The sequence below is a fragment of the Gobius niger genome (genome assembly GCF_951799975.1).
Source record: "Gobius niger genome assembly, chromosome: 9".
In the NCBI taxonomy this organism is placed as follows: domain Eukaryota; kingdom Metazoa; phylum Chordata; class Actinopteri; order Gobiiformes; family Gobiidae; genus Gobius; species Gobius niger.
In genome coordinates, this window is record NC_136860.1 from 32,305,861 (window position 1) to 32,329,543 (window position 23,683).

Consider the following 23,683-nt stretch of genomic DNA (forward strand, 5'->3'; position numbering starts at 1 on the left):
ATGGTAAAAGCACATGGTTGTTTATATTTTGGGTATTTTTTACCTATAAAAATACAACCCTAACCTTAATCCCTAACCATTTGTAAAACTTTACAAAGCCAACAACAGCTTTTGTTGTTTCATAATATTGGCAATTATCCACATTCCATTAATTCCCTTCCTCTTTCTGCTGTTTCTAAAGTAAATGTTTAGACTTGTCGTGTTAAGTCATTGTTGTAACACTTTGACGGACGTTTTCACACCATGCGCCCAGATGAGAAGGTTTCCAAATGTGACTTCTTACTGCGACTAATCACTTTATGTTGGGTCCAGACACCTCCTCAAATAGAACATGGATGGATTTAAACAGATATTTTTATCCGCGCGGCCGATGTCTCGAAGTGGATCAGCCCAATGCCATGAATCAAAGCCTTTATGATGATACAGCGACTGCAGACGGGGCACTTCTGAGAGAGGGCGGAAGAATGATGTCTGCTTTGAAAATTTAAACATGGATAAATTTAGGATTTGGGTATTTTAAGAGGGATGAGAGCTGCCCAGATCCGAGTCGGGGCGAGTTTGGTGATGGTATGGAGATGAGGATTAAAAACTGATATGATTTCAGGAAGTTCTGGTACATTCCATGATGAATCAATTGAGATTCTAAAATGTTAAATACTGGAGTTATTGTTTACACAAAAGCATTTGGACAATGTAGTGTGTTAAATGTACCAGTAGTGACATGGCAGCTAACAGACCAACCTCTTTAAGATAAGATAAGATAAGATAAGATAAGATTAGGTTTTCTTTACCTAAATATAAAACATTTGGGGCCCGATCTTCCGCCTGCCACAGCGTTGCTCAACTACGAAGTAGGTATCTTGGGTGCAAACAACATGGCACCAGTGTTTTCACCGGTAGCCTGAGGGCATTGCTGTTGGCCTTGGCCAGGTGTACACTGCGTGATTTTGGCCGTCTGCGAGGGGAACATCTTTGGTCGTACAGTGAGACAGGGAAAAAGATTTAAAATAGAACTGAGGTATGACCAAAGACGAACTACGACCGGCATCAGGAAGTGTCTGATATTTTGGAACACTAGTCGCAGAGTGAGCCTCCTCTTACTGCAACAATGATCTCTGTCAGTGTCTCGGCAACACATTAGCGCACGCCAAACCGCGCCAGAGTCACAAGCAACAGAGGCCTGACATGAACGGGTCCCACTCTGCATTTTACAGGACTTTCCCTGCACTTTTCCCACGGAAATAAACCCCACTAGCTTTTGGCACTTGCCTCAGCTAAAGACATGCCTTCTGGAGCCTGAAACTGCTACAACAAACTCTCTTTGAACGATCGCACAATGGAGACGAGTGCAGCTCACGATTTTACAATCCCCACGTCGTGCAATGTGACATCTAAAAATCATTAAAAAAATGTACAAGCTTTGCTGCTTCCCTTTCGCTCTCCACTTCTTTACATTAATACCACTTGCAGCCTCGCACATGTTATTAAGTGCTTGCAGGACAAACTACAAACTGTTTCTCACTCTGTGGATTAATACTGTCCATGTCCCTGTATTTGTTTTGCTGAATTTCCATTTTTTTATGTGACAGGCTCCACTGTTATCATCAATTTGCCTCAAAACCAGCATTTTAGTTAGAAGAGACCTTTTAGCTCCTTAAACTATATCACATTTACACTAACAGTCTATGGAATAAGATGGAGCGTGTACCTTTGCACTGCAGGATGATGTGCAGGTTCGTGGGGCTGATGTCTGCGTCGAAGTACAGACAGTGAGCCTTGTTCAGTTCACAGGTCAGACACCGGCGAGGGAACAGACCCACCGTTTTTACACTGGGAAGGAGGAGAGATAGAAATGAATCAAACAATAGAATCACAATAGTTTTTCTTTTATAGAGAGGATAGACATGATTTTATTGGTTAAGAACAACAATACCCTTATACGGACACATTTGACTTTTATGAATAGCTGACAGACAATTGCAAAATGTTATAAACTCAGGTCTAGTCAATGCCCATTCCAGGGATGCCATACAAAGTGATCAGCTTCAACATGTGGCAAATGTAGCATTATTATCCATTACTCCAGCTCAAAAGCCAGTAGATGCTTAAAGGTATAAATGTGCATGATTATGGCGTCACCTGTAGAGCTGCCGTCTGTGCGGTGAACCCTCTGTGCTCAGGAAGTAACTGTGAACAAAAATGAGAAGTGAGAAGAAAGCATCTCGGTAAGAAAGAAAGAGTGCATTGAAATCGTGTGTGGACTTACAGGTTGTCTGTGTTTTCGTCGTACGCTATGATCCTGGTCACCTCCCAGTTCCCTGAAGTTAGATGTCTCACTTCATTCTGATCTGCCCTGAACTGAAATCAAAGACGTGCAATGCATTTGTATCCAACCTTCAAAGCTTGAACAAGACTGTACTCTATCTTTTTTCTATATTGTACAAACAAAAGGCTGGAATGGTACACTGTTAGAAATAGGAGCTAGTGAAGCTTTTAAAGGCATTCAAGCAATAATGTTTTTCCTCTGCCTGTACGTATCTGCTGCAAAAATACCCTTGAATTCAAGCAAAAAATTAAACAGACAGTTTATTACATTGGCTTTTGAAAGATCTTACTGTGTGTGGATTAAAAGGAGTCACTATAGGCTCTCAAAGAAATCACTAAATAAAGGAAAAAAGTAGAGGACCTTGTGAACTTGTACTGCGTTCGAAATAAAGTCAGAATCTATACGAGCAAGTGAATGTTACTTCATTCCAACCGGATCAACGCGGCAAACAGAATTACTCATTTCATTTTACCTGTGTGCTGAACATGGCGATGTGGTGGAACTCTCCCCGTCCTCCCTGCTTGACCGGGACCGTGAGGAAGAACCTGCTGCCGTCCCGAGAGAACACCGGCTCCTGTGTCTGGATACAAAAAAAGCAAAAAGAGATGACTGCATATACGATCGGTTTAAACAGGTTCTTAGGAGTTTTGCCGTGATGTGTGCTGTTTGTTCAATTAATGTGCTGATGTTTGATTTCCCTCTGGATGAAGAAAAATACACACGAGAGTAGCACCTCAAAAAATAATTGACGTTCTGAGTGCTATATACAGGCAGAAGCAAGTCAAATTGAATGCTTTTTAATTCCCAAATAAGGGATGGGAATCTAGAACCAGTTCTACGGTTTCGATTGAGCAATCCATCGGAGCCGTATGTCTCCTTCACTAATGATGCAGATGTGCGTCATTTTCAACATGGCTGTTGCAAGTTGACATAAAAAGTACAATAAAAATGCACATGTTAATTTATACCCTATTTTTTTAATTAATTGGAATCGATAAGCGAACTGATAAAGAACCAGATCAGGAAGGGGGTTAAGAGGTTAAGATCACAAACGCAGAATGAAATGAGCAAATAATTTATTTCTTAAGATTTGTTTGAACTCTCAAAGGGAGTATATGGAGTTTAAAATGTTAAAATTAAGTATTTTCCTCCCCCTACATGTTCCAGCCATTTCCTAATGTGTAGAATGAGCTCAGACCTGTTCACCACAACTGCCTTTAAAATCCTGCACTGTCACTCAAAATGGTGTTAATTCCAAAGTGCCGTCATGCACAAGCTTGATATGGAAAGTGCAGTTACACGTATGACCTGAGGTGGCAGTAGTGAGTATAAAATGGCCAACTTGCATCTAGCCCCTTTAACATACATTTCATCAAACAGAGGAAAGGGAATTATGGTGCGTTCCAGGCAACTGGTAACTTTCCCACTTGAACATTATGACTTATGACTTCAGAGAGTTCCAGGTGAGTGGGAAATTTACCAGTTACCAGTTGCCTGGAATGCAACATTAGACAAAATATATGATCAATTTCAGCCAAAATTGCAGATATTTTTGGCCACTTGAGTGGCATTGTTATGATGTGAAGTCCATTTTTTTGCTGAAATTGAAGCTTTTAATGCATTATAATGCGGAAACCCTGATGTAGAAAGGTAGAACATCTTTGGAGAGCAAAAGGATGGATGGGACTTGAGAGCGACTGGTTGGAGAACCCTGATCTAATATGCCATTTTTTGTCTATTGTGCAAGATTCATACATTTCCTTCTCTCACTAAAAACAAACCAGATCCATCTCGCTATTTTAAAAACATGTAACTTACAGGCATCATTATATCAGTGCTGAATGCAAACAAAATGCAGCTCAACTGTAGAATACGCGACATAAACATGCGACACATGCTCTAATTTATATGCGTCGTGTTCAAACCCACCGAGCGTCGGAACGTAAACAGGATTTGCAAACACAAATCCAAACGGTGGCTCAGATGGTAGATTTAAGGTACTTAGCTTTTCTCTACATCACAGAAGATCTCCTAATCCTCATGTGGCACTGTTACATACAGCCACATTAGCATGCAGCCTCGGAGAGCATAAACAGGACTATAGGAGGAGAGATTCTTGGAGATTTACACCCGAACACCAACGATAACTCAAGCTACAACGTGCTCAGGCCAAATGGTGTGATTAGCCAAACAGGAGCGGATATGGTAAAATAAACTACAATCTTTTAGTGCTGAAGTGGGAGCATAATAGATGACATACTCTGCTGCCAAATAGTATAGTCAAAGCTAACTTGGCCCTTTTGGATTGAACCTGGCACAGTATATTTTGCTTTGTCCAAAGGAACGCATGCCCAGAAAGAACTTCACACCCTAACCCTCGGAGTCCAAATTTCAAAGTTATGCGTTTCTACATTAAATTACACTTTTCCCTGAACGCTGCACACTATTTTCTTTGCTAGTAGGGCCCATATCACAAAGCCATGCACTCTTAGGTCTCACGCCAGTGCAAGATTTCGGCTTTTGGAAACTCAGTCTTCTCACGTGTGGAATATGTTACCAACAGAGCTGATCACTTGCTCAAAACCTTTTCACCTTTTTCGCGCCTGGTGAAAAACTGTCTGCTTTCGGGTTAGACATCCAGCCATAATGTAACAGGGTTTCTGTGGAGCATTCAAATTCACAAAATGAATCGTGCCAAAATCGAGGCCTGATATGTCAGTAAAAAAAACATTAGATGTGATTCAAACTGGCATTTTAAGTTCATTAAAAATTAACAAACTGATGCCCCAAAACCTATTGAGTTGCCTTTTCTCTGTTTAATGATGTTTAAGGATGGACACATTTTTTCCCCCCATTTTTGTGGCATTAAAATATAGTACTTGGACATTCAAAATTGCATTAAAAAGCATTACATTTGACTTGCTTCTGCCTGTGTAAAATGATGAGTCTGAAATCAAATGGAGACATGTAAATGATGTGTATCGATAGAACATTAATTTTTATAATGTTTGGTAAGTTGTGAGCTTTTAAAAATTCCTTGTGATGTAAATTTACCCAACAGATGTTTACATCAGTCTGTCTGTCCCGTGAGGTAGAAATGACTCAAATAAATAAATAACTAAGCTAAACACGCACTTGGTTGTAAAGATTTCACGCACACAGCAGTGCACAGTAAGAGAGAGCACAGCAAAACATGAAACACTGTTAAAATCGATGCGTCTTCACATGACTGCAATGGCAAATAAAGAAGTGCTAACGTTTTACATCAACTTTAAAGTGTATATGACAGGTTTTGAAGCTGCAAATTAACTAAGAAATATTAGGAAGTACATTTATTTTAATTTGAATGCTTAAGCTACTGACAAGAAGTGACATAGATAGATGTTGTGCATTTAGTGTCTTTACCCCTTAACTCCCACCTGAACCGAGCACATTTTGTCCAGTTTGGCTCTACCCCAATCCAAAAGCTTCTGGAAAAAAGGTGGGAAAATAGCGACAGAACTGAGACGAAAACAATGATGAAGATGTGACAAAAAAGTGAGAAAACTTTGACAAAAAAGTGATGAAAAAATGACAAAAATGTGACAAAATATGACAATAAAAGACAAAAAAATTACCAAAAAAAAGACAAAAGATGTGACAAAAATGTGACAAAAATGTGAGAAAAAATGACAAAAAAATGACAAAAAAATGACAAAAAAATGTGACAAAAATGTGATAAAAATGTGACAAAAAATGTGACAAAAATGTGACAAAAATGTGAGAAAAAATGACAAAAAAAAGGATAAAAAATGACAATAAATGTGACAAAAAATGACAAAAAATGGATAAAAAAAATTACAAAAAAGCTACAAAAGGATGGAAAAAAATCTGATGAGGAAAAAGATCCATTTAGATGAGTTTTGTAGATCTTAGCTTTCAAATGAGGTGTTACACTGGCCTACAGGATTTGGGTAAAGCTAAACTGGGGAAAATGCTCTCGGTTCAGGCGGGAGTTAAGAGGCTAAAGGGACTATACAGAGCTTAAAAATGTTAAAATAATGTATTTTCCTCCCCCTACATGTTCCTCCATGTCCTAATGTGTAGAATGAGCCCAGACCTGTTCACCACAACTGCCTCAAAAATCCTGCACTGTCACTCAAAAAGTTGTTACTTCGGGTCTGAAGTGTCGTCATGCATGAGCTTAATATAGAAGCTGCAGTTATATGTAAGACCTGAGGTGGCAGCATTGAGTATAAAATTACCAACTTGCATTGTGCCCCTTTTACAATTGAGAAAGTAACTGTAAAATGGATTCAAAGTTAAAGCAGAACTAAGTAACTCATGCCCCTAGAGGCCAAAAGCGCCACTGCGGGTGTCGTACCATGTTGCGTTTTTACTCATTAATTGTCCGTGACAGTAAATACTACACTGACAGAAAAGACAAAGGGAGAGAGGGATATTGTGCATTGTGCCACAACCCAATTACACAATGGAGAGAATTTATTTTCAATCAAACTTGGCTGTAAACACCGCTAAAGTAGCTCTAGCCCGCAGTTAGCTTTGCCCGTTAGCCTCTTAGCATCTTCTTCGTGATTCTATTAGTGTGTATTGCACCTCCGACCCAGAGGCAGGGAAATTGCAAGGGTGGTTTTCTGGACAGAGACACCGGGGGAGATGAAAGACACCCTCCCGATCATCCCATCAACACAAGGATTTATTAAGGTAAACAAGTTACTTTGTTCTTCTTTAACCACGAGAAGCTAAAGGCCCAACAGCAGTACCTTCTGAACAAGAAACTGAACTCCAAATTTACACACAATTCGAGTGCTATGTTAAAGTGTTGGAAATGGCTATAAAGTACTTTTTGTTGGTGAAAAGCTAATGGGCTGCTATACAGAAGCCTTGAGCTCCCATTGGGTCCAAAGTCGTATATCTGATCCAATAATATACAATGGGCTATGAAGGTCCGGTTAGTGGGCATTCTCCATATATTTATTGGCCTCTTTGGCAAAGGCAGTGTTGGTAATAAAACTCCTGTCAGAACATTGCCGTGGCTACAAAGTTTTATTGCGAGTGAGGGAAATTGATTATGAATAAAAAAAAAAAAAAGGCTTTCTCCAAATGCAACGAGGAACTACAGTGACAGACTTTGACAGATTGGACTCAGTGGGACTTACCTGCTTCGACAGCCAAAGTTCAGAGCTTTCTTCATGTCTCTGCAAAAGAAATAGTGAGTGTCAGATGGGAATCGTGGTGCAACTTTCCCAAATAGAAAGTTTCAAAATGTCAGGTTTGTCAATACTGGAACAAATCTCAGCTATTGTAAGGACATTTTGTTCCATTTTGTATACCATCGGTGAAGAAATGTTGCACCTAATGTCGGTAAATAAACTGCATTTCTTTCATCACTATATCTGTTTATGGGATTAGAATGGTCTTTATAAAACTAGGGTGACCAGACGTCCCAGTTTACAGTTTACACCCGGGACAGTCCCAGTTGTCCCATGTCCCAGTGGATTTCTACAAAACTATTGATGTGTTCTAGTTTTACACAAGCTCTGCCCCGCGTATTCTGATTTGTAACCAGCTTTTTTCACTTGAAACTTAAAGACTTTGGGCCATGAACACAATGTTTTGACTGAACCAATGAAAGAGCTAAAAGTTTATCACTTCAATGCTGATTGCTCCATTTAATTGACATTAGACTTTTATAAACGTGAAGTTTGACCATCAACGCGAGTGAACATTAGGCTCCCCCATAAACTCCCATTGTGTCCCAGTTTTTAATGTGGAAAATCCGGTCACCTTATATAAAGCTCTTGTAAATTTGAGGTACTTCTTGTTTCAGTCGCATGGAATTTTTTGAACAGACATTTTATAATTGCAATGGGCTACAGCAGGTTAATGCTCCTGCACTTTATTGAAACAAAAGTCTTACATATTCTCATCATATAACTGACTTGGAGCTGATGTGTTGATTTGGTCGAACTGCTTTGAAATACCTTTATGTGTCGGCAGAGGTGGATAGTGGTCAGTTACAAGTATCTGTACTTTTGCATGTCATTTTTTTTCATTTACCATCGTCTTGAGTAAAATGTAGTATTTGTACTTCATTGAGTAGAAGAAAAAGTAGAGACACTATGAGCAAATGTTCATTTTGACAAGTAAAAAATATGTATTTTATGTTTTGTTACATAATTCTTCATTATCATTTCTTATGTTTTTTTTGTATTATTGGTTGAATATATTATTTTATTTTTTACATTATTTCATGTTTTGTTTCATAATTCATGTCACTATTAAAACATAAATCACACTTTTAAGCTAAAACAGTTACTCAGTACTCGAAGTACTCGGGTATAATTAGTACTTTTTTACTCTTACTTGAGTAAATATTTGGGCCACAACTGCACACCAAGCGCTGTAATCCTTGCTTGGAAGGCTGTAGCAGCGTAATGCTCCTGCACTGTCTGAAGCACTGTTTACTCAATCAAAATAAAAGTCATATTTTGGTAAATGGACTCAACTTATATAGTGCTTTTCTACCTTCATCGGGCCCAAAGCACTTTACAGTAAAGAACCCGTCAGCCACTCACTCTCTCATTCACCAATGTGCGCAGACACTGGAGGCCAGTGTTTAAAAATAAAATAAAAATAAAATAAAAGACTTGAAGCTGATGTGTTGATTCGTTCAAACCTCTTTGAAATTTACAGGTGTCAGTGCAAGCTAGTTAGTCAGATTACTCACACTTTTCAAGAACCAGAGACTTTAATATACAGTTGTGCCAATAAGTTTACACACCCTGGTGGATTTTTGTCTCAAAGAATAATGAGTGAAGACACAAAAGCTTTTTTTTTCACTCGTGGTCAGTGATGTTGTGAAGTTATTTATTTTAATGTGTGAACTAATTTCAATTCACGATAACAAAACACCAAAATGATCCTGTTGAAAAGTTCACACACCCCAGTTCCCAGTAGAGTTCAGGAATGTGATGTCATATCACCAAGCATTATGGGATTAGCAGCAATTATAAACTAATGGAGATTTTAAAAGTTAAAATACTGGAGTTATTGTTCACATTAAAACACTTGGACACCACAGTGACTTAGATATACAGTATTTACCAGCAGTAACTCAACAGCTAGCGGAGCTGTTCCACAGCTATTTTCTCCACTTTTTATACTGTTTTTAGCTAATGTTAGTCAATGGAAATGTATGCTAACAGCTGCAAAGATGGTGGATCTCCATGGTAACTGTGGAATATCCTGAACTCTATACCATTACATTACATGCATTGCCCCCTCGAGCAACAACTCAAGCTTGGAGGCTTTTGTGGTAGTTGTGGAGAAGGTTCTGTATATTGTTATTTTTTATGTTTCAGGCCATTATAGGCTTTGTTGACAACAAGGCCTTCTCCACAACTACCACAAAGCCACAAAATCTGCACTTCATTGTATATTGTATTTTTTACCAATTGCCAAGCATCTAAAGTATCTTCTAGCATGGTACTTATCATTATTACAACTTTTAAGTAAATGCCTTGACATTTATCTGTATGAAAAAAAATGCCCTGTTTGGCCCTTCCTTCAATAACCCTGGGGGAACCTGTCAGGAGCAGCGGGTAACCACAGTGGGACCTCATCTCCAGAGCTGCTTCCATTATCATGAGTACCTATCTGGGGGATTTAGCCTATTGTGCATGTTTTGGGATACAAGGAAAAGAATGGATTGTGCTACACCAACACGAGGAGGACGTGCAAACTCCACATGGAAAGATTCATGGTCCAACAATTTGAACGTGAGACTCAGGCACAACATTCTGAGCAACATGTATATTCTTGTTAACATTTCTTTATCTTGCTTTGTGTGGATCTTGATTAAAGTTTTTAGTGCAGATGAAAAGGTGCACTTAAACAGAGGTTAATACATGTCACTCGAAATCCTCCATGGTACTCGTAACTTCACAGCTTGAATAAAACATGGCACAGTTCTTCCTTTGAATTTAAAACCCCCAATTGAGCGCAGGACTACAAAGCAAATACTTAAATGCTCGCTGCATAAAATGGAGGAATTATTAAACCTGACAAAGGAGGAGAAAAAGAGAAAGAAAATAGGAGGGATAAAAGGACTGGGAGAGTTTTGAAATGAAATCAGACTGTATTTGCGTAGGCGCCTGAACAAAGGCTAATCCAATATAATCTGGAAATACTGGACGTTTCAAACAAATGCAGGGAAACCGACTGGGGATATTGTATTACAGTTAATGACATTTCCGTCTTGTATACATTGAAGTAAGTTTATGCAAAGTAGACTTGGGTTTGAATGTACGGAGGCATTTACATTTTTCATGTTTGAAAATGGGAAATTATATAAAAAAAAGACATAAGAAGATAAATTAGTTGTAGAGGTCGACTGATGTGGGGTTTTCTAAGGCCGATTATTTGGGATTTTTATTGGCCAATGCCGATATTTTTGACGAATGTCTGGTCTATAATCCTGTGAAAACATAGATACTTGGCCACTCCAGCATTTTATTGTATTACTTAGGTGATGCAATCATACTTTCTGTCCCAGCTTTGATGAGTTGCTGTTAGCATTAACATACTGCTGCTTGCTGTGGCATTATTCCCAGCGATCAAAAATACATATGAGGAAGTAAAAACTAACTATTCTCTGGTTTCTGTGCTTCCAAATGACATGCAGCCTGTCCATATTGACTGAGGTTTATTTGGTGAAACTTGTGTTTAACAAACTTGTAGCTAACCAATTTTCATTGCAATGTTTCTCTGTTCCCCTTAAGCCTAGGACGTTTTAAAGCTCTGACTTCGCTCTTTCCAATGCAAAAAATCAGGAAGCGGTCCTGGAAATATCTGCTGTTATCGGCCGATGTTGTGAAATTCCCAACTATCGGCCCCGACCTCCAATTAGTTGGGAAACAAAATCACATCAGTGCAATTAGAAATACTGTGATCACTGATATAAATTATCTTTTCAAAGCAGGAAACGTGAGAGCTTGTGAGGGTTCCGTGTAGTTGCAGAAGGCCAACGACCAGGTGCTCTTCCAAGACTGGGCCAGCGTTCCAATGAAAAGGAACATTTTGACTAGATTAAGGCTTTGTAGAGCAAGTGCAGGAGGTGGAGTAGCCTAATCAAAAGGTCAAAAAAAGAAGTCTGAGGCACTCTGTTGTGTGAAAAATAATAAAAGCAAGATTTTTTTCTTTAGTTTCTTTGATACTTGTGATATTGATGCATGCATTTACTGTTATACACTGCTTTCTCTCCACAGTGATGTACAGTTGGTGCTTTTATTATTCATCTTGATCTCCTGAATATTGCTCTTTTTAAGTTTCTCTCCAAGTATTGTGAATATATTGTGTATATATTTGTAAAGAACTATTTTTTTTGGTCACTATCTCTTAGTTAGTTAATTTAGTTAGTTAGTTAATTTATTTTCTTCGGTCATTATGAACATTTAAATCACATGTCACATGTTTTCCAAAGATCTAAGACATTATACAATAAGAAAACACATACATTAAGAATTAAATCTAAATGATGCCTGACCGAAGGGGTTTAGGCTGAAGCCAAGACTTATTTTGCCTAACCCCTTTTACAACTGTGACTCAGTGTATAATGTGTCATCTTTGGACACAATCTTTAATACCAACGATGGAAACACTTAAGCACAAAACTTAAACTTCAACACAACAAAAATTATGCTATGTATCCTCGATCGACTTCTCTTCTAATGGTCTTCATTCAAGTGTTCTATACTTCTCTATCATGTTTGATTTATACGTTTTCTTAAATGCTTTAATAGTTTTGGAGCCCTTAAGTTGAACAGATAAACCGTTCCATAGATCAACGCCTTTAAGTGATAAACACCTCCTCTTAGTATTACTGTGCGCCAGAGGTTTTTGTAGCAGATCAGTTCCTCTAAGGTTGTATATAGATTCTCTAGTTTGAAACATCTCCTGTAAACACTGAGGGAGCATGAGATTGTGAGCTTTGTACATCACAACTGCTGTGTAAACATCAACAAGATCATGCAATTTTAAGATATTTAGTCTGCCCTGACGAAGACACGCGTAGACTGTCCATCTTTCATGAAAGGATTTTTATTATTTTTGCCTCAGACTTCTTTTTTGACCTTTTGATTAGGCTACTCCACCTCCGGCACTTGCTCTACACAGCCTTAATCGCGTCAAAATGTTCCTAATCATAAATCTTTTTTTTGCATTTTTTATCATCCAAACTCCAAACCATGAGCTGATGCAACCACATAATAACTGATAGACTAATTGAAAATTATATTTACTGCAAAGCTCTGTTTCTTTTCTCAGAATATTATCACATAAGACAACTTCTGTTTTTGTGGACAAAGCTAATCAGTATATTAGTCACGCAGGTTATCAAGCTGAGACGCAATGTGTTGAATTTTAAAAATAGTTAAACACAAACACAAAATGAAGGGAAACGTTTCCCGCAGACTCACCGTAACGCAGGCTCCGGTGGTGGTGTCGCACACGGTGAGGATGGAGATGTTCTGAGGTCTGTTCAGCCAACGCACTGCAGTCTTTGTCTTACTGATCCACTTCACCATCGTCACATAGTGCTCTCTGAAGGGACAAAAGCAGTCACCAAAACGTCACTCCGGCTCGCAAATTAACCACCTCCTGTCAAAGGTCACACCAGGTTTCAGAAGTTATTTGTCATCGTTAATAATGTTTGCTGTGAATGCAAATAATAAATCTACACCCAGACAAACTCCTATGTTTCATTGAGGCTTTTAAAATGACTTTTGTACATCTTAGTCCTGGTGTCATTCGTTATATAATTTAAAACAACGTATGTGTTTAGAAACTGCCCTTAAGGACTGAAAATGAAGTAAACAAAATAACAGAAGAAGGAGAAGAAGGAAGAGAAGGAGGAGATGGAGAAGGAGAAGGAGAAGGAGAAGGAGAAGAAGAAGAAGAAGATGGAGGAAGAGGAGGAGGAGAAGGAGGAAGAGAAGAAGAAGGAGGAGATGGAGAAGAAGGAGCAGAAGAAGGAAGAGAAGAAGAAGGAGAAGAAGGAAGAGAAGGAGAAGGAGAAGAAGGAAGAAGAGAAGAAGAAGGAGGAGATGGAGAAGGAGAAGAAGGAGCAGAAGAAGGAAGAGAAGACGAAGAAGGAGGAGATGGAGAAGGAGAAGAAGGAAAAGAAGAAGGAGGAGGAGGAGGAGATGGAGAAGCAGAAGAAGAAGAAGAAGAAGGAGAAGAAGAAGGAGAAGAAGAAGGAGAAGAAGAAGAAGAAGAAGGAGGAGGAGGAGAAGGAGGAAAAGAAGAAGAAGGAGGAGATGGAGAAGGAGAAGAAGGAGCAGAAGAAGGAAGAGAAGAAGAAGGAGAAGGAGAAGAAGGAAGAGAAGGAGAAGAAGGAGGAGATGAAGAAGGAGCAGAAGAAGGAAGAGAAGAAGGAGAAGAAGAAGAAGGAGGAGATGGAGAAGGAGAAGGAAGAGATGGAGAAGGAGAAGAAGGAAAAGAAGAAGGAGGAGGAGGAGATGGAGAAGCAGAAGAAGAAGAAGAAGAGGAAGGAGGAGGAGGAGAATGAGAATGAGAGTGAGAATGAGAATGAGAATGAGAATGAGAATGAGAATGAGAATGAGAATGAGAATGAGAATGAGGAGGAGGAGGAGGAGGAGGAGGAGAAGGAGGATATGGAGAAGGAGAAGGAGGAGATGGAGAAGGAGGAGATGGAGAAGGAGGAGATGGAGAAGGAGATGGAGATGGAGATGGAGAAGTAGAAGAAGAATCATCTGCCCCTCTATGGAATCAGGAGGTTACACCCCACATGCTAAACGTGCAGAGAAGAGAGTTTGAATCATTAGAAGTTTGTAGAATTGTATCTGGTCTTTTAAATGATTGACGTGAGATAGCTTGGACTGGCGTTTTAAGAGGGAGAAAAACTAAATGTGGATTAATAAAGCAAAACATTACACTCTGTACTTGAATAGGCTGTTAAAAATGTCAATGTAACAAGCCATAGAATAAAAAAGAGTCAATCATAAACAAAGTCATAACCAAGACTAGATTATTAAAACCCACACAAAAGACCTTCCCTTTGATTACCACCTTTGATTGAATAAAAGCGCACATAGTTTGTTTCTCACTGAGGCTTTATCGACCGTGACTCAAGTAGAGCTCTGACAAAACAAAGCAAATAAGTTTTTAAAAGTTTCAAAGAATAAAGGTTTAGCAAAACTGTTTTCTGAAGTTGAACTTGAAGCAAGGTTGCCAGATACGTTCCCGGACGCCCTCGTTTCAAGTGTGTTTACTGTGTTGTAAGCAAAGTCACCATTTAAAGCTCAATGCTGATGCTTTTGGTTGACTTTTCTCAATGAGGACAGTGACTTTTAGTATACTTTCACAATGCCAGTAGTAGTAGCAAGGACTTTGGATTGGATTTTTTTATGTGGTAGTAGCAGTATTATCAGCAAATTTTAGAAAAGGTGTAAGACTGTATAGTGTATAGTATTGGCAGGAGTCGACACCGTTCTGATCACTTTGTGCGTGTTAGATACTTGATTTTAGGATGTAAATACTTCATACTGTTGATAAAGGCGTGTTTTGAAAATGTTAATTCATTTCATTTCAGGCAATGGCGCAGAAAGTATGAGGTAAACAAAATATAGTTAAGTCATATAGTGCGAAAAGGAATATACAGTATGCAAACATGACGACCCAATTCTACCTGAAAGAGAGTGGGAAGAAGATAATAATAATCCCACCCCCAGTTCCCCTTTCAGTGATTAATACAATACAGGAGGAATTCAAGGATGAGAATGAGAGTGAATGAATGAGAGTGTTAAAGAGGGGGTATTATGCTTTTTTCAATCACATAGCACCAGTCTATAGCACACTACAATGATGACAACACTTTCTGTTGGTCTGTAAATGCAGTAAATTAGAATAACTGCCTTGTATAAAATTGCTCTCTCAAAATGGCTGTAGCGAATGTCTTGAAATAGGCCTCTGTCTCTTTAAGAACCTCTGAGCCTTTCCGACACGCCCCCTCCACACGCTGTCTGTGGCATCAGTGGGGAGGGGCTTCTGCTGAGGAGCAGTGGTTGGTTACTCGGCTGCTGACAAAAGCTCGGAGGCGTCTCCAGGAGGTGGGGGCGTTCCTAGGAGGACTCAGGCAAACCTATCCCTAAAATGGCTGCCATCAGAGTTATTACAGATTACTCAAAAATACGTGAATGTGTCAAGGCAACACTTCAGGCATTTTTTTAATGAGGGAATGACATAATAACATGATGTAGAGCTTGAAAAAGTCAATTTTGCATAATACCCCCCCTTTAAAGGGTGAATGGGTCCTTGCTGTAAAACACTTTGGGCCTAATGAAGGTAGAAAAGTGCTACCATGTTTTCCGGACTATAGGTTGCTCTGGAGTCGCACCAGCCAAAAAAAATGAAAAATGAAAAACATAAATTATAAATAATTTAAATTGTACATTTATAATTATACAATTTAGGCGCATTGAGTTGTCGTTTGGGTCGAGGGTCGAAATTCAGCCCCCATGGCGGGTCGCGGGCCGCATATATTGTAAAGGACCGTGGCCTCCTAAATGAGAGCTTACACTTACTGTGCTTCATCAGACTGTGTCACACGTTTCTCAAAGTGCTACATGAGGTCATTATTCATTCACTCCACATTCGATGGCAGTAAGTTACTATTGTTGCCACAGCCGTCCTGGGGCAGACTGACCATTTACCACGTGGCTTTAATATGCTGTTTATATCCTGATCTCTTCTTATGTCAGAGCCCTCTGCTGGACACGTGTGGAATTGTTTCCTTTTTTCCCATTTAAGCTGCCCCCTAGTGGCTGGAATGAGCACACTGGTTGCTTCCATTAAATAATCATAACTCCACACAGGAATGGGCTAGACTTACTTTTTTTTTTTTTACATGCTCCTCAAAGGGCCACATTAAATCGTCTCGGGGGCCACATGTGCTCTAGCTGTTGCCATCCAGCTTTTAGCCAGCAAATAGCATTTTTTGTTTTCTTCATTGCAGTAAGTGTAACCTCAGCTTCGCCAGTCCCTCAAAAGTATCTCGCTCACTCCACACTTTTTTTCTGCTGCTCGATTATCGTCCTTTTTTTTTTCTTTTTTTTTTTTTTCCAGTGCACAAGACTAGCAGATAATGGTACACGAGCTTAGAGCTCCCTCTTGCGGCTGTCAGCATGAAAGTAGCAATCATGTGAAATTATATATTTTGATATATATATCGCACCTGAGTATAAGTCGCACCCCCAGCCAAACTATGATAAAAAGTGTGACTTACAGTCCGGAAAATATGGTATAAGACAAACTCTCTGACTTTTAAGAACACAGACAGTTCTTAACACGCACTAAGTGATCATCTCAGAGGAACTCGTCCTTCACCACAGCCTCTTCAGGAAACATGATATATAGATAATGATATAATCTCCGCAGGAAATGAAGAGAACCTGCACTAATGTTGCTCACAACTTAAGGTAAGCGGACCTCGTAGCCACTTTCAGTTCAGTTCAGTTTATTCGGTCAAAATTATGACAAAAGATTTACATTCAGTTAAGTATACTTCTTCATAACATAACATACAAAAATGACCGAAAAGGTATAGGCTGAAGCTAATGCTTATTTTGCCTACCCTTGTCTTTTTAAACTTACAGCACGTGTTTTTGTTAACTTTCCAACATAACATCAGACATTCAAAAGGATTTTATTATATATATACATATATATATGTATATATATACACATACACACATACATACATATATACATATACACATTTTAAAGTAAGTTGACAGTCTTAAACAGACTAGTAAACAGAATTAAGGTATTTTTCAAGTATAATACTTTTATATATTCTCTTTAGGTGGAAGAGAGAGGGACATGATTTGAGATCCTCTGTACAGTTATTCCAGAGATCGACCCCTTTAATAGAAACACAAAATCTCATGGTGTTTGTTTGAAATGTTTTCTTTACAAACATCTCCACTCCTCTGAGCTCATACCGGCTCTGTCTGACGGTGAACATATTTTGTAGTGTTTGTGACACAAGTTTATTTTTTACTTTGAACATCATTTTTATTGTATACAAATCTACTAAATCATAGAATTTCAATGTTTGCAGGTTTATGAACAGGGAATGGGTTGGGTTGAGAATGTGATGAGTCTTATTGCCTTTTTTTGTAGGGTGAAAAAAATTTTTGTGTTTGATTTATAGGTATTTCCCCAAATTTCTAAACAATAAGTGAGATATGGCATGATTAATGAGTTATATATAAGAATTAAGCTTTCTTTGTTTAAAATATATCTGGATTTATATAATATCGCTATTGCTTTTGATAATTTCATTCTGATATTATTAATCTGTGACTTCCAATTTAGATCATGATCAATTATAACTCCAAGAAATGTGTTTTCATAAACTCGTTCTAAAGGCAGATTGTTGAGCATTAGGTTTACTTGGCTGTCAATTTTTCGGTTCGAGAAAATCATAAATTTTGTTTTCTTTATATTTAGAGACAATTTATTAATATCAAACCAGACTTTGAGGTTGTGTAACTCTCTCTCCACCATTTCTAGGAGCTGGTTTAGATCGTCACCAGAACTGTACAAGGTGGTGTCATCAGCAAACAAAACAGATCTGAGCCTTTTTGAGACATTACATAGATCATTTATATAGAGAATAAATAATTTAGGTCCAAGAATGGATCCCTGTGGAATTCCACAGCTTACTTTCAACATTTTAGATTGTATATCATTTATTTGAACATATTGATACCGATTTTCTAAATAACTGTGCAACCATGTATAAGCTGGTCCTCGAAATCCATATTTCTCTAATTTTTGTAAAAGGATATCATGATCTAAGGTATCGAAAGCCTTCTTCAGATCAATAAAAATACCTACAGTGTATTGTTTTGCATCAATTGCAGCGGATATATTCTCTATTAAGTCCATTACAGCCATTGAGGTGGAACGATTTTTTCTGAATCCATATTGATGGTCACTCAGAAGTTTATTTTTTTCTATATATTTATCTAGTCTCAGAACAAACACTTTTTCAATTATTTTGGAGAATTGGGGAAGTATTGAAATGGGTCTATAGTTTGCAAATGAGTGCTTGTCACCGTTTTTGAATATTGGAATAACTCTTGCAATTTTCATGCCATCTGGAAATATCCCAGTTTTAAATGACTGATTACATATACATGCTAAAGGCTGTGCTATAGATGCAATTGTATTTTTAATTAATTTCATGTCTATTTCATTTACATCTTTGGATGTTTTCGATGTAAATTTACTAACCAGTTTTACAATTTCTTCTTCGTCTGTAGGATTCAGATAAAACGAGTTCATATTTCTGTAAACAGCACTACCTGGATTTATATTGTCCCCGTGTTGGTCAATGGCTTTTGCCAGGTTATAACCCACATTCACAAAGTATTTATTAAACCCATTAACAATTTCGTGGATGGTTTCAAGTTTGGTGTTCTCATTTACAAAATATTTTGAAATTTCAGATTTTTTATGCCCTTCTTTTATGATTGTATTAATCACCGTCCATGTCCCTTTTATGTTTTGCTTTTGTTGTTCTAATAATTGATGAAAGTACTCTTTTTTTCTGTTCCTCATAATACTTACTAATTTATTTTTATACTTTTTATATTTGTTCTCTGCTTCTTCTGTTCTGACATTTATAAACTTTTTATACAGTTTTTTTTTTGTCTTACAGGCATTTTCTAATCCTTTCGTTATCCATGGATTCTTCTTATGTTTATTACTTAATTTTGCTCTTTGCATGGGACAATTTTGGTTAAATAAATCAATGTATCTGCGCAAAAACATTTCATATGCCTGATTGGGATCAGACATAGAGTAAACGAGGTTCCAGTCTTCTTTGCTGAGGTCCCGTTTAAAATTTTGCAATGATTGTGGTGTCATATTTCGTTTATATTCATATTTTGGCTCAGTTTCATTTCTTGAATTCAATTGGTTATGGAAGACAGCAAAAACAGGAAGATGATCACTTATGTCGCTTATCAGTAGACCTCCAACTATTTTACCCTCAATTTTATTTGAGAAAATATTATCTATCAAAGTAGTGGTGTCTATGGTAATCCTGCTAGGTTTACTGATAATTGGAAACAGCATGTTACTATACATCATGTCAATGAAATCTGTGGTTTTGCTGTGGATTGAGGCATTGAGTAAATTTATATTAAAGTCCCCACACACTATTTGATCTTTTGCTGTAGTTGAATTGACCAGTTCATTAATTTTTTCATTGAAGATGTCAATAGAGGATCCTGGAGTTCTATATACACACGTGACTTGTACATTTTTAGATTTTTTTTTCACAATTTCCACCGTTATACATTCAAATGTGTTATCCAATGCTATTGATTTGTTTTCAACACATCGACATTGTAAAGCTGAGTCAACATATAAGGCAACTCCACCACCCCTCTTGCCCTTCCTATTTGTTGTAAATAATTCATAGCCATCTATTTGCACCTCAGTCATTTTATCATCGTCCAACCACGTTTCTGATACTGCTATGATGCTAAATTTGGAAAATAATTGCAGTAATTCTTTTATTTTATCTATATTTTTCCAAATACTCCTACTATTAAAATGAATAATGGAAAGATGTCCATCCATGTCCACTCCTTGGAACTGTTCCTCTGTATAATAATCACAGCTCGTATCTAGATCATTATAAAATTGTATTTCAGGGTCCAAGTCATGTTCCATGCGACTCATTTTATATGTTGTTTCGTCAAAGGTGTTTTAATGTAGTTTATACTGTTCGTGTGTTCACCTGTTCTCTTCTCCGCGGTGCAATGAGCCAATAGCTCTTACAAGGATAGTAAGAGTCCTTCAGAAGTCAGTGTGCATGAAAATAATCTCCACAGGGTAAGTACTTACGTAATTCTTATTCAAAAACAGATCCCTCAACGTGTCAAAGCAGATATTCCGAAATTTCAAAACTTTTCCATGGACAAATAGGTGCAAGTTCTCACAAAAAAGTGTTACGCGATGCTAAGATCTAAGGATGAACCTTCGTGTTAGAGGACGAATGCTCTACCACTGAGTCACTATTAGCAGTAGCATGAACATTCAACTCAAGTCAACTATTTTTCGTTCATGCCAAAAGGACAGAAAGTAACCTCTCAGTGCATTAACCTCCGCTTTTTAAAATGGCAGACCAGACTCTGGAAAGTTATGCAGTCCTTTCAGTCTCATAAGGTTAAATCAGATCTTCTCCCGCATTTTTTAATACAGCCGCATAGCGTTCAGTCTGCAGTTATTCAGTGAGATATGAGGAGCAGATAGCATCGGCTGTGTTCTCTGTGGGCTGAATAATATTAGACTTTTATTTACTGGTGTGGCTGCGTCCTTGGATTCTTCTCTACATTGGAAATAAAAGGTGAAGGCTCGGGCTGACTGCGGCAGAGCGAGTACAAGAGTTTGCAATTAAAGAAAAGGTGAGTGGGAGAGGAGCATCTAAAATTTAAGAAGTCAAACGCAGCCTTCGAAGAGGGAAGAGGGGAGAAGGTTTGAGAGGTACACAGTGTGGCATGGTAAACTATAACAAGACGCTAAAAGGGGATACTTTTTGCTGCTCCAATAGAAAAAGTAGAAACAAAATGATCCAAAAAGTATATCTGACCGTAGTTTGAGACTCTCGGGAGGCATCAGCTCCAGAGTGTGAGTCGGTCCATAAAGATTCACCACAAACAGCTTCACTGCTGGGTTTGGTTGACCGGCCTGTGCAACGAGACAAGAGAGAACAAGGTCAGAAACAAATATAATCAAACTCTGTTGTATGGGAACTTTAAGGGGAGACACTACAGGAAAAAATCATGACTGTTTTGGGCTACATTGTTCTCTGGAAACAAAAACAAAAAACATTGTTATTAATTGTACTGATTGAATGTTTCTCCATAGATTAATATGGGAAATTGCCATTTGCTCAAAATGATTTTTTCTCCCATTGGTGCAACACTATCTCCACGTAAGTAGCTCCTACAGACTTCAGCTTTCCAGTCTTGGACTGAACAATATTTTGAAGATTTTTTCAGAAGGATTTTTAATATCTTAATCCCAGCCTGATTTATTAAGTTTTGAATTTCAAAAAACAAGGCAAAATGTCACTTTTTAACAGATTTTTCCACTAATAAACAGCTTGTTTTAAAACTTAACGAGATATCCACAATCTCCTCTGAAAAAGTCTTTGTAACTAATATGTCAACGAAATAGAAACATAGATTTAAACCAGGTTCCATCCATCGTTCAGATTTCGGCACCGAATATATGAGACATTTTGGGCTTTTTTAGGCATAAAATGACAGAAAACTTGCAATGCATTTTTTTTCTCATACTGATGTCAGTGATCTACAGCAGAAGTTTCAAATCAATATCTCTACATTTAAAAAGTTTCCCTATTCACCTGCAGTGTCTCGCCTTAACTTCATGGATTAGTAAAGTATAAGGTAAAAATAAGGTGCACTTCATTATCGTCACATAAGGTCATTTCTCCTTTACATTTGATTAATCTTTCAATGGCTAATAGCATAGCCAAATTATCTAGCACTAGTTACTTTTTCAAAACGATAACAGCAGGTATTTGTGCTTGGGTCGAGAGGAGAAGCTGCCGTTCCAACTTTGAGCACATTTACGTTGGAAAAGTAGTTTGTTGACCTTGTATTGCTTGGTCTGTTTGCTTTACTATCGCCTGTCTCATTGCTTTTTAAGGCTGCTAGCATGTCGATGTCTCGTAGTCAGTATAAATACAGATAGAGAATCATTTTTATCCCTCTGTTATGTGTACATACTCACTTCAAGCTGTTGTTTGCAGGGTTTGGGCAGCTTATGGCTCAACGTGTATAATGAAGCTGTCAGCGTCAGAAAACAAGCCCGTTAAAATTAAAGGCGACATAAAGATGTTTATATTTGTGGAAACTCAGTACGAACCATACAGAACATGCAAACTCCACAAAGAGAAGCCAAACAAATCAGGGAATCCACCCACGGTTTATAGACACATAAAAACAAGCCAATTCAACACGACACTAGCACTAAATAGAGAAAATAGTAATTAAATTCACTTTACATTTTGCATGAATCATTTTGTTCCTCATTTAGGCAATTAGGTAATGTAATCTACTGGTGGAAAATTAATCCTGCAAATTAATTGGCATTAGCCGTGTGCTAATGCTCTTATCTGAATATATTCCGTATATGCAGAGCAGCCAGATCATTTCAGCCCATTGGGTTATTATATTATGGATTATCTCTTCCTCATAGCACCTATTCTGCGTGGGATAAACTTGAAGGTTTCCGTTTAGTCTCAGAAAGTAAACACTTTGAACCCGCAAAGATAGAAGCAGTTTGATAAGTTGCGCTGTGAGTGACGTCATCGTGATGTTTTGTATAGTCGTTGCATTTGACGTCTCTGACCTTGGGATAGGGGTAGTGCTTGCCGCGGGGGTACAGGGTCCCAGTGAAGCGGGGCAGGACCATGTTTGGGACCAGACTGTCGTTCAGGACCAGGAAGGCCAGTCTCTCTCCATCAGGCGACCACCAATGCGCCACGTGGGTCTCCAGGATCTCCTCTGCGCACAAAAATAAAGATGATCAGGGGTATTTTAGCACAAATGTTTGCAATACCACACGCAAAAATAGAATACAAGCATTTATTTACTTCTGCATGGTTTGATTGGAAGAAAGACAATTAGAACCGTGCCGTCACATAAACGGGCTCTCCTCAGACCTGACTCTTAACCATAGACTTTAAAAAATAATGGACGTCTTCTGCTCACTCCTCCCCGTTTACCATAATGACCACGGTCGAGGGGGAATTCATGGCGGATTTACAGACTCCCCCTCCCCAGCTCTGACGAAGCATGTTCCTAAAAAGGACATACGGGCGGGATTTTCACCGTAGACTCGGCCCTTGCGTGATGTGAGGCTCGCGCTGCTCCAATGCTAACAGTCCGACCCTCATTAAGTACGAGATTTCAAAAATTCTTTTTACGAAAACCAGCCTGGTTTCATATATTGTGATTAACCCAGCGTTATCTCAGGAGGAATATCTAACCTAGTCTAGTATTGAAAAAATTGAAACCAGGCGTTAAAGTTGTTTTTTAGGTGTCTAAACGCCAATGCTTTTCAATGGGGGCCTAGTGACGATATGGATGTACTACAGCAATGGCGGAGCAATGGCGGCCCCCAGTGTCGTGGTCATAAAGCAGAGCAGCCAGCGCCCATTGCTCTTAACTTTGCAGGGAGCGGGACACATAGATACAGACGGCATCTCTGGAATCGCCCCTATAT

At 38.4% G+C, this 23,683-nt stretch overlaps 1 protein-coding gene across 2 annotated transcripts in view; it reads right to left on the minus strand.

Annotated features, from left to right (window-relative positions):
• dpp10 (dipeptidyl peptidase like 10) overlaps positions 1 to 23,683 on the minus strand; it is a 366,908-nt gene that overhangs the window by 24,955 nt on the left and 318,270 nt on the right. For both annotated transcript variants that reach the window (XM_079563408.1, XM_079563409.1), the window contains exons 9-16: positions 22,808 to 22,962; positions 21,018 to 21,115; positions 12,805 to 12,928; positions 7,486 to 7,524; positions 2,799 to 2,906; positions 2,267 to 2,358; positions 2,140 to 2,187; positions 1,709 to 1,830 (exon numbers count right to left, since the gene is read on the minus strand). In XM_079563408.1, the coding sequence (XP_079419534.1) occupies positions 1,709 to 1,830; positions 2,140 to 2,187; positions 2,267 to 2,358; positions 2,799 to 2,906; positions 7,486 to 7,524; positions 12,805 to 12,928; positions 21,018 to 21,115; positions 22,808 to 22,962 (786 nt within the window). The remainder of the gene's footprint in view (positions 1 to 1,708; positions 1,831 to 2,139; positions 2,188 to 2,266; positions 2,359 to 2,798; positions 2,907 to 7,485; positions 7,525 to 12,804; positions 12,929 to 21,017; positions 21,116 to 22,807; positions 22,963 to 23,683) is intronic.